The sequence below is a fragment of the Muntiacus reevesi genome, chromosome 11 (assembly GCF_963930625.1).
Source record: "Muntiacus reevesi chromosome 11, mMunRee1.1, whole genome shotgun sequence".
In the NCBI taxonomy this organism is placed as follows: Eukaryota; Metazoa; Chordata; class Mammalia; order Artiodactyla; family Cervidae; genus Muntiacus; species Muntiacus reevesi.
This window is the reverse complement of record NC_089259.1, coordinates 17763855-17775922: the sequence shown is the minus strand read 5'-3', so window position 1 is coordinate 17775922 and position 12068 is coordinate 17763855. Positions and strand designations below refer to the sequence as shown.

The 12068-nt window shown below is 40.3% G+C and overlaps 1 protein-coding gene across 8 annotated transcripts in view; it reads left to right on the top strand.

Moving 5' to 3' along the window:
* The window catches only part of RCBTB1 (RCC1 and BTB domain containing protein 1), a 51460-nt gene extending 41808 nt beyond the window's left edge, over positions 1 to 9652 (top strand). For 6 of the 8 annotated variants that reach the window (XM_065902059.1, XM_065902056.1, XM_065902061.1 and 3 more), the window contains exons 12-13: positions 5 to 135; positions 7359 to 9652. In XM_065902059.1, the coding sequence (XP_065758131.1) occupies positions 5 to 135; positions 7359 to 7499 (272 nt within the window). In that variant the 3' untranslated portion in view covers positions 7500 to 9652. The remainder of the gene's footprint in view (positions 1 to 4; positions 136 to 7358) is intronic. The other 2 variants (XM_065902064.1, XM_065902063.1) reach the window with 2 other exon arrangements.
* The last annotated feature ends 2416 nt before the right edge of the window (positions 9653 to 12068 follow it).

Below are 12068 nucleotides of genomic sequence, written 5' to 3'. Positions count from 1 at the left end.
TTAGGTCTTCTGGACTTGGCGACATCTTACTGTGAAAATAGACTGAAGAAACTTTGTCAGCATATCATCAAGCGAGGAATCACCGTGGAGAATGCCTTCTCACTGTTCTCCGCTGCGGTCAGATACGACGCAGAGGTAATGTGAACCAGCACGCAGAAACACACACCGCCCATAACTCCCCGTGGGCACCTTTTCCCTTTTTTCTCATGGGACAAGGAGCTTGATGAGTGACTTCTCTTCTGTTTAGGGAATCACTGAATGGACTGACCCCTAAAAAAATTAAATCTGGCTTGCTTTAGTCTCTGTTCATGTTTTCAAAAATGGTTGTTTCTCCTGTTTCTACCTAAGATAGGAAACTCGAGTCCCAGCAGCTTCACTGCAGGTTGGAATATAAAGAGCCACATCTAATGGGACTAGCAGACGGCATATGATACTTTCAAGTATTTCTCCAGGCGACTTAATATATTTTTTCTCAGGACCCACTGTGCTTTAGCTCCATCTTTGCCCTGTCATAAGCCAGGGCTGCCCTGTGATTTATACCTGTGTTTGCTCTGAAGTTCTGTCATCATGTAATTGTCACGCACGGGTATTCATGGATGAAGAGCCTGCTCTGGACTCCTTTTTGTTCGGTTGTTTTTTATACTGGATTGATTCGTGCATCTCTCGAGAGTCCCTGAGTGAATGGGCTGTTGGGGGCCTGAAGTTCTGTGTTTATGTGCACTTTCTGGAAGTGAAGAGCCGCGGTACCATCAGGATGTGAGCTCCCTCTGGGCAGGAACTGTGTGCCTGTGCACAGCACACGGGTGACCAGAGTCTGTTGAGTTGAGTGAAGGTGGTACCACGGGAAGGATGCATTAAGGATAATTAGGGAACTAAAGGCTGGTGTGGTTGGTCTTACGTCTTCATGGAGAATAAAAGTCAAAGAGCAATAGCTTTGACGTTTGAGGTGTCTAACTAAGGTTTGCACCCAAAACGACACGATTAGTCTTTCATTTTATCATCATGTGAACAGGGAGATCACCTGGTGTCAGAGAATTTACCAGACGCCTGCAAAGATCTGCAGCCGCGGCCTTGGAGATGTGTTGGAGGACAGACTGCATCTTTGCCACATCTGGGGATCAAAATGGACCATTATGTCTTGCATTTTCAAAATGCATCCTGTTTTTATTTCAGAGTATATTATGATTATAAATATTTGATAAGGTCAGATATAGCTGATTTTCTCTGCGGTCTTTTCAACAGATGGGATGATGATCAAAGTAAATCATTTCTAATAGGAAATGGATGTCTAGTTTTTTCCTACCCTTTCTTTGTCATGGTGAACATCTCTATTCGCAATGCTGTTTCTTCAGATTTTATTTCCTCCCAGTGATATAATTTTAAATTGGTCCATGACTTTTCATCTGGCGATTAACTTTGAACCTTCTGTGTCTCTCCATACTCCTCCTCAGTGCTGATGACGTCTGTGTTCTTGGGATAAGAATCTTGCTGACCAAAACCAGTCAGGACCACCTGTGTGTGCTGAGTCACTTCAGTCGTGTCCGACTGTGTGTGACCCCATGGGCTGTAGCCCCAGGCTCCTCTGTCCATGGGATTGTCCCGGCAAGAATTCTGGAGTGGGTTGCCGTGCCCTCCTCCAGGGGGTCTTCCCCACCCAAGGATCAAACCCACGTATCCTTTGTCTAAGCTGCATTGGCAGGCAGTTCTTTACCACTAGCGCCACCTGGGAGCCGTGACAACTGGGGCAGCAACTCGACTCTAGTTGCTGGAAAGTTTTCTCACCTTCAGCTAAACTCTACCCCAGAAAGTTTACGGAAGATGCCTTATTCCTACCCAGGCCAGGTCATTTCCTCCACTAGTTTTCACTTTTCTGATCTCAAGTACATCAAAAGCTGTCCCTTGTTTGAGACCACAAATGCTTTACCAGAGTCTGTCCCAGTGCAGGCATGTAGTTGGCATTCAGAAATACATGCTGAGTTAAATGAACAAGTGAACGTATTTGAAACATGTCACCATAAAGTTCTACTTTAAAAAAAATTGTTAAACAGTAACTAATAATCCTGTAAATTTTATGTATTCAATGTAGAGAAATTAGAAAATAGAAGGCAAAAAGCATTCTTTTTAGGTTGTATTATTTTTGATTCTGTTGGGAGTTATATAATTGATTAAATGTACCTTTACATTTTATTTCCTTAATACTGTAGAATGTAGAAAGTAAATAAATTAAAGCTTTGGAATATAAAAATAAAGCCCACTTACTGTATCTGTTAGTTGATGGGAAGCTGCTGCTAAGGCAGATTGGAAATCAGCTGCAAACTCTGTTATTTTCAGCCATTCAGCTCAGGGACCCTGCATGACTTCTCTTTCATTCTGTGAAAATGCTAGGAGGGTGGAGACTCCCTGCCTCTCATATTTCTTCTTTTTTCTATAAAAATTACTGTCGTTCCTCCATGCTTCCTTTTGATAAGAGAATTTTGAAGCAAATGTACATACATTAAAAGAACAAAAATGTATTGACTCAATAGTTGTGAAGATTTTTGAAAGTAAGCTAATTGTTGTGGAACCCTTGTATTATAGATGTATTGTCAAACTTTCTGCAAGTTTTTAAAAAGTAAAGAAGGATTTAGAGAAAGAACACTTAAATATTTCTATAGTACAGACCTGAATAAGTGTTGATATCAAGGGAGAAAATGTGAATAAAACATTGTTTTATGATAGTCTTGATCATGTTATAGGTATAAGCGTTTTGAAATGCTTCTATTTATAGTTTCTTTTCAGGAAATTTTTGTTTTCTGTGTCTGGTTGAACATTAGAAGAAACAGTTGGGGAGGGTTTTTTTTTTGTTTGTTTAATTAGAGTAGAGGACTTTCCAGAAAATGCTACTTTCTGAGCAGCTATGTCTTAAAATTTTGCTTTTGGTGGGTAGAAATAAATATGAGCCAAGAATCTAATTACAGAATTGATTTTGGGATATGAAATTTTGAAAACTTAGTGCTAATGCCAGATGGTCAGCATTTACTTTTTTTCTTAGGGGGTTAATTAAACATTTTTTGTGATCAGTAGACTACAGAATATTTTTTGAGTGTATGTTCAGTCACTCAGTCATGTCCGACTCTTTGTGACCTTATGGACTGCAGCTTGCCAGCCTTCCCTGTCCTTCACTATCTCTCAAGAGTTTGCTCAGACTTGTGTACATTGAGTCGGTGATGCCATCCAACCCTCTCATCCTCTGTCACCCCCTTCTCCTCCTGCCTTCAGTCTTTCCCAGCATCAGGGTCTTCTCCAATGAGTTGGCTCTTCGCATCAGGGGCCCACAGTATTAGAGCTTCAACTTCAGCATCAGTCCTTCCAGTGAATATTCAGAGTTGATTTCCTTTAGGATTGACTGGTTTGATCTCCTTGCTGTCCAAGAGACTCTCAAGAGTCTTCTCCAACATCACAGTTCAAAAGCATTAATTCTTCAGCCATCAGCCTTCCTTATGGTCCAACTCTCACATTCATACATGACTACTGGAAAACCATAGCTTTGACTCTATGGACCTTTGTCAGCAAAGTGATGTCTTTGCTTTTTAAAAATTTTTTCCAATATGGTGAGACACTGAAATACTTTCTAAAAAAGAAAATCAAAACCCACTTCGATAGGGAATGTTTTTGTACTTGATGTACAGTTGATCCTTGAACAGTGCAGGGGTTAAAGGTGTATAATTTATAGTCAGCCCTCCATATCTGTGGTTTGTCCAAATCCCTGGAGTCAGTCAGCCTCGGATCCTGTAGTACAGTTAGTATGTGCTGTTGAAAAATATCACCCCGGCCGAGTAGTTCTTCTGCAAAATGTCTTAGCACTCAAGTATTTTAGCCTTGGGCTTTTAAGACTGGATAAGAACTCCACTGAAAGCTGCAACATCATTTTAAAATTTGGGTTTTAAGACTGTCAATCTTTGTTTTTTTTACTAAAGAAAACCTGTGGAAAGAAAAACCAAGTTATTTTCAAAGTGTGTACAGTGATTGGAATAATGAGATGTTTAAAGATTGAGAATGAATTTATAAATGTAGAATAGCAATATTGTATTTTGATCTTCCTTCCTATTACAACAAATCTGCTGTTTGATCTGCTTCAGAATCACTTTATAATAATTCCACCACAGAATGTCATAAACATGGACTTTGCTTTCTGAAACACCAAGAATACCATATTATGAGATCCCTTGAATTTACACCCATGCCCACTTTCATATTTCATAGCCTTGAAAAGGCGCTTAGAAACTTTTTTTACCTCCTGGCCAAATACCCCTCGTCCTTCTTAGAATTTTTTTTTTTTAAGTACAGCAGTCCTATTATAGTTGACTTATTAGCTGGGTAAGAGTTGCACTTTTTTCCTAGGTAATTGAAGATCTGATCATTTGCATATTGAGCTGAACAAATCATGTAGGTTCTTATGCTATTTAAGAATACTCAGAAGGGCATTTTTCTAATTCACATACCAACATCAGCAGCACACGGGCTCAGGTTGCTGATTGAATCTGCTTGACTGTGCAGCTCTCTGGTTCATGGAAGTGAACGTGCAGATTTTAATTCCTCTCTTCAAGTGCATTCGTTCAGTGCTTCCTTTTCCGAAGACCTGCCTTAACCACAGTTTAATTAGTTATTTAGACAACTCAGATTTAGATTACTTTCAGTATTCTTTAGTTGGCCTTTCAGTGTTTGAAACTATTAAACATCTGTTGAATACGGTTGACCCTTGATCAACATGGATTTGAACTGCACGGGTCCACTTATCCATGGATATTTTTCAATAGTAAATACTACAGTACTGTTAGATCCATGGTTGGCTGAATCTGCAAATATGGAGGGCCAACTATAAATTATACTTGGGTTAATTATACTTGGGTTGATTCCCCATGTCGTTCAAGGATCAACTGCACTGAGAAATCTCACTAAACTAAATGGAGGGGAAGACAAAGCAATTTGATAAAACTATTTTCGTAGAGTTGTGAACTGACAATTTAGAAGCCCCATTTGTATACTCGGGGCTTCCCTGGTGGCTCAGACGGTAAAGAATGCCTGCAATGTGGGAGACCCAGGTTTGATCCCTGGGTCGGGAAGATCCCCTGGAGAAGGGATTGGCTACCCACTCCAGTATTCTGGCCTGGAGAATTCCATGGACAGAGGAGCTTGGTGGGGCTACAGTCCATGGGGTTGCAAAGAGTTAGACATGACTGAGCAACTAACACTTTTCACTTTGTATACCTGTACTATATAAAAAAGTTCTTAAAAGTTTATACCCCAGGTAATCTATACAATTAATAAACTGAATAAACTCACTTTTTCATTATACTACAAAGATCTTTAATTCCAAATTAGCAGATACAGAAGTGGCAAGGTGGTTTTTTTTTTTTTTGCACTTTTATTTTGTATGGGGTTATAGCAGAAGTGGGTGGCATAGGATGAGATGGTTAGATAGCATCATCGACTCAGTGGATGTGAATTTGAGCAAACTCCAGGAGATATGAAGAACAGAATAGCTGGCGTGCTGCAGTCCATAGGGTTGCAGAGAGTTGGACACAACTTAGTGACTGAACAGCAACAACAAACAGCTGATTAACAAGCAATGTGATAGTTTCAGGGGAACAGTGAAGGGACTCAGCCGTCATACATATACATGTATCCATTCTCCCCCAAACTCCCCTCCCATCCAGGCTGAGAAGTGGTATGGTTTTGCAGTGTCAGAATTTAATTTTGCCTTTGAATTTGAAATTACATAATTAACATTTAAATACCTAAAGATCTGTATCTGACGAGATCGGGCGCGTTCAGGGTGGTATGGCCGTAGACTAAAGATCTGTATCTGATACGTGACATGGTTTGAAGAACTTTTTATGCTGTGACTGGGTCCTTCTTCCTCAGTTATATGTAGATAAACTAGTTACGTGTTTTTGATAAATTAAAATGTGACTTTCATCTTTCTATGGACTATAATTTAGTCCCTAGAGCTGTTTATTAACCATTGAGTTATAATACCAGGAGTAGTGCTTTTTCCTGAATAACAATGTGAGAGAGAATGTTTTATGTTGTAGGGCATTCAGCTGTCCATTTAGCTCATCAGGAATCTCTTACTTTAAAACAAAACAAAACAAAACGAAACAAAGCCATGGTTCCAGAGACTGTGCTAACAATCTAAATGCATTTTCAATTATCTGGCAGCAGCTGGCTGAGAGACTTCAGATGTGGTTTCTCTCTTCCTGGTTATATGACTGGAGGGGGTGCTTCTTTCAGCAAGGGACAGAGAGACTCCTAGAACAAGGAAGCATTTGTTTGCAGGGGTCTGAAAGGGGCATTTCTGTGTGCGAAGCGGCCCTTCCCCCGCCGCCTGATATTCTCATTTGGTGGGAGCTGGGATGCATGAAGCCAAGACCCTACAGTTTAACCGTTGTCGGGATCCTGGTCTGGTAGAACTCTGAATATTGACCTTTAGCATTGCTGGCCAGGTTATAGAAACCGAGCTGTTAGACTTCACCTTTGTGTACATTCCAGGTTACCTAACTGATTTAATAAATGTTTGTTCCAACATTTGAAGGAACAGAGGTCACAGTAGCATTTTGCTGGGGATGAAAGCATGTCTTAGCACAGGCAAAAATAGGTTCTTAAACTGTTGGTTTGCCACTTGTGTATGAGACTTCGCCTGTGAATGTTGCTAGCTGGTGACTATTCTCTGATTGACTATCTGAGAGATTAATGTGGTGGAAATTATACTGGATTACTCCTTGTGGTTTAGAAATGAAGACATTTTTATATAGGAGAGCATGAAAGTGATTTTAAGGTCTTTGGAATGTTTATTTAAAATTTTTAAAAATTGTTTTCTAGAATTTTTATTTTTAATGTGTCAGTTTAGGTGGACCATTTCTCTTCATCACTTTTCTGTTTCTTAAAGTCTTTTCTTCCCTTGAATCAAATGACCCACATCTTAATGCTTTTTTCTGATGTCTGAATGTAGTAAAACATATGATATGGACTTAGGTTGCTTTCAGCTTTTTGAAACCATGTCTTTGAGTGACTGGATTATGTGATAATTGTGAAGAAACTGCCCCCCCCCTCCACATCCCACAGCTCTGTGTGAGTGTTTTGAAGAGTCAGACCTGAGTAAGGGAACCATTGCTTTTACTGTGTGATGAAAAAATAGTTTGTATTTTTTCTGCCTTGTACCTGTGGTCACGTGTTTGCCTAGTTTGAGGTTTCTGGCCTCAGATCTCTTCTAGGGGAGGGTGAGAGCTTTGGGGTGAGGGATCTGGAAAGAAGTAATTCAATCAAAGTTAATTAAAAAAAGGCCTCTTCTTGTTTTTATTTTTGTTGTGTGTGTCCAGGATTTAGAAGAATTCTGCTTTAAGTTTTGCATCAATCATTTGACAGAAGTCACACAGACTGCAGCATTTTGGCAAATGGATGGCCCTCTGCTAAAGGAATTCATTGCTAAAGCCAGTAAATGTGGAGCCTTTAAGAACTGAAGCCCAAGACTGCTGGGTTTTGTGTGAGTGCTCTGGGGCTGGTGAAGGCGTGTCGTTTGTGCTCTATGGGGGATGTAATTCTGCAGGTAAAAAAAAACAAAACCCATCACATATCTTGCTCACATGGGGATACAGTTCTCTGTGTAGGGATATGTGAAGAGTGCACGGCTCTTCCTGAACCCATTTTAAACTATTTCCAGATGTGTGTATTTTAAATGTGACCGTAACATTTGACTGGGACATTGTAAAGGGGTGAAAGTTTTGCTAGTTGGTTGTTTTTTTTGTTTTTGTTTGTTTTTGATTAGAGGAACTTCTAAAGTTGAAAAGCGGACATTTGTGGCAACTCTCCTGACTCATGTATCAGCAGCCCTTTGATCCCAGGAGTTAGGATAGTGCACGAATTGTGAGAGGCATAGAGAGGGACCCCACGTCCCCCCAGAATGAAAGGTGCTGACTTGGGACTTGGCTGAAGAGCTGCATTAGTTGCTAGATCTGTAGCTTCACTTTGAAGGGATAGTTAAGATTGTTTGAGGTTTTGTTTGTGTTTTTGCATCATTGATGACTTTTTAACTTCAAAATGATATTCAATTTAATATAAACCTATTGAAATGATAATTACGCAAAGATGAATTTCTCGGTTAGTCAGGGCTTCTCTTAAGACTTAAGTACATTAAAGAGTAGTAATGTAGAACTATCTATGAAAAATTAATAATGGAAGAAACCACTTGGGTGAAGGTGAATTTTTTATAAGTCAGAGTCTCCACTTCTATCTAACAGTGTTTTATTAAGGTTAAATTGAGAACCCAAATTTCAATGCTCCCACCTTTTCCCTATAAATGCTAATCATGTAAGAGGATAATAATGATATGTTCAGCATTCTCTTGCTTCCTAAATCATGGTTGCTGAATCATCAGATTTGCTATGTCTGACTCAAATAAGTAATTCTTAAACCCAAGTTTCTTACAGGACTTAACAGAGTTTGTTTTTATTGGTTTTATCTGTGCCAAATACCATCATACATTTCGCTTATTTGAAATTTCACCAGCTTTCACATTTGACTTTCCTTTTGGTTGTGTTAGGTATAATATTTAGCACAACTTAACTTTGAAGAAGGATCTAAATTATAGGGTGGGTGGTCTGGTTATGAAATGGGGCTTTGGGAGTAAGAGTGTTCAATGTGTGTCTTTTAAGCTTGCTTCATGTGTGTCTGTTGAGCTTGCTTTGAGAACAAGGCTTTGTTCTTCTCTCTGGCCAGCAGACTCACTTCTCTCTGTGGAAGCTCCCTTGGTGAACTGTTTCCTGTTTGGAAGGTCTCCCATCTGAATTGAGACTAGAAACATTTTCAGACTCAAAGGAACAAGAGGGTGGAGAGATGCTGCAGCTACTGTTTTTAGCAAAGTTTCTTTGTGTGTGTTGGCCGGGAAGGGCCCATCACACACAAACATCTACCTTTGTGTGTGATGGGGGCAATGAACACAAGCCCAGAAATCCCAGCTCCCTTTTCTTGACCGTGTTGCAAGCGATTGGAGCCCAGTGAGTTACTACATTAGGATTATTACTGCGGTATGATAGAATTTTCTTACTAGGTTGAGAAATGTACGTTAATTTATTAGCTATGATGGGTAGTATTTGTAACAATCACTGTCATAGGCTTATGATCCGGGCAAAACAAGAACTTCAGTGTGTTTACTATTGCTCTTACTTGAAAAAAACAACACTTTAACAAAAGCACAAATTTATGTAGTATATCCATTTCCGTAGATAGTTCATTCATTCAACAAATATTTGCTGAGTTCCTAATAGGTGAAGAACCACTTCTCAGATTACTGAGTTATTTGTATGAGTATGTATTCAGTGAAGAGAACAGGAAAAAGTCCTTCAGAAAGTACTTGTCTATATGTGTTTTTTTTTTTAAATATGCTCTCTTATTTTTCTACCTGGTTTTGTTAATCACAGCAGGAGACGAAAACTATTCTGAGTTGTTTTCTTCATCTGACATAATAATGAAAGCCGAAGTATTCGTATTTCTTAAAATAGCCCTAAAATGTACTCTTGAACTTCTTACTGGAACAACATTTGATACTCTAGTTATACAAGTTGTATTTATGCAGTGTTTAGAGTGACATGTTAATAAATAAAGCAATCTGTTAAAATGGGCATCTAGAGTTATCTTTTCCCTCTCAAAAATCAGTAACATGCAGCCTTAAAAAGGAAAGAAATCCTGACACATGTTCCCACTTGGATGAACTTTGAGGGTGTTACGCTCAGTGAAATAAGCCAGTCAGAAAATGACAAGCCCTGTATGATCCCACTTACATGAGATCCCTCGAGCAGTCAAGGTAGATGGTTGTTGCCAGGGGCTGGGGGAAAGGGTCCGAGGGGTTATTATGTAATAGGTTCAGAGTTTCCATTTTGTAAGATAAAAAACGTCCTGTGCACAGATGGTACACAACAGTGTGAATGGACTTAATGCTACTGAACTTAACCATGGTTAATACGGTAATGTGTATTTTGCAATTAAAAAAAAAAGCAGCACTCTGATTCTTGGATATTAGGCTAAAAGGTACCACCACGAACATTTCCCTGGTGGCTCAAAGGTAAAGTGTCTGCCTGCAGTGCAGGAGACCCAGGTTCAATCCCTGGGTCAGAAGATCCCTTGGAGAAGGAAATGGCAACCCACTCCAGTATTCTTGTCTGGAAAATCCCCATGGACAGAGGAACCTGGTCGGGCTACAGTCCATGGGGTCACAAAGAGTCAGACACAGCTGAGCGACTTTCACATTCACTTCACAGTGAGCATGCTGTTTCTCAGCTATCCCCCAACCCCAGAAAATAGGCTCTAGTTTTATTCCTGCTGAAAGACACTACAGTTGAGCCATCACAGCAGAAGAATGTTAATATATCCGGATCCTTTGGGGGACTAATAAATGAGGGGTGAGACATAGTCCCTGTCCTCAAAAGAATGTAAAAATTGTTAGGAGAGAGGAGCGAGGTTTAGGAGTAAACACCATAACAACATTTGTAAACAGCTTTTCGTAAGTCATTGAGAAGAAACCCAGTCGGGTTAGTATGAGAAGTAGCTGTTCTGAAGGCCCTGTTTCTGCAGCAGGGGGCGGGGGGGGGGACACACAAAGTGTCCTTTTAGCTCATTTCCAAAACAGGTGAGTGGCCCAAGCAACGGCTCAGAGGTGGGGGCTAACAGGCCTCCCATAACTTTACTGTAAGCAAGCTTGTTTGGTCAGAGTGGAGAAAATAACCCAGGGCTCCTCAGGCAGCAGTGTTGGCAAGGGGAGGGCGTGTGAACATGTGTGGTGTGTGTGTGTGTGTGTGATGTGGATGAAAACAGTTATCTCCCACGATGCCAGGCACTGTGCCCTGTGCTTCACAAATATTTTGTTTTTGTTTTCTGGCTGTGCCGAGTCTTCGTTGCTGTTCGTGGGCTTTCTCTAGTTGCGGCGAGTGGGAGCTGTTATTCTTGGCTGCAGTTGCATGGACTTCTCATCGCGGTGGTGTCTCGTTACAGAGCATGGACTCCAGGCGTGCGGGCTCAGTAGTTGCAACACGCTGGCTTAGTCTGGTTTGTGGAACCTTCCTGGCCAGGGATCGAACCTGTGTCCCCTGAACTGGCAGGCAGGCAGATTCTTATCCACTGTGTTACCAGAGAAGGCCCCTGTGTTTTGTTTTTTAATGCCCACATTTTTGTACCATAAAGTAGGCAGAATTAGGCTCAGATTAAATAATTTTTTCAGCAGTAAGTGACTCTGCGAAAGTGCAAACCCAGGTTCTGTTTTCACTTGTCCAACATTTGCCACCTATGGCTGCCTAATTCTTGTGGCTCTGTTGTGCTGAGTTACCACTGTGAATGACCAGTGAAATCTGAAAGGAAAGTGGAGGCCAGAGGGTTTTTTAGAAATAAACGTCATGACTTGAGAACTGTTAACTCAGATAAGCTTTGCTATAGGATGTAACATCAGGGAGGCAAGCTGAAGTTACAGCATCATCTAGACCAGGGGAACTCTTTCTTCAGCAGGTCTCAGATGGAGTCTTGGCTTTTTTATTGAGGTACAGTTGATTTATAATATTAGTTTTAGGTATACAACATATTGATTCAACATTCTTATAGCTTATACTCCATTTATAGTTATTATAAAATCTTGGCTGTATTGTGGTAGTGTATCCTAGTAGCTTATTCATTATAAACATAATAGTTTGTAGCTCGTAATCCCCTAACCCTGTGTTGCCTCCAGCCCCTTCCCTCGCCCCACTGGTCACCTCTAGTTTGTTCTCTGTACTTGTAAGTCTGTTTCTTTTCTGTTATATTCACTAGTTTGTTTTAATTTTTAGGTTCCACATGTAAGTGAAAACATGCAGTATCTGTCTTTTTCTCTCATTTCACATAGCATAATACCCTCCAAGTCCATCCATGTTGTTGCAAACGTCAGAATTTCATTCTTTTTGATGGCTGACTAGTTCACACACACACAGCCCCCCCCCCCACACCCACATCTTCTTCATCCATTCATCTTTTGATGGACACTTAGGTTTCTTCCATATCGTGGCTATTGTAAA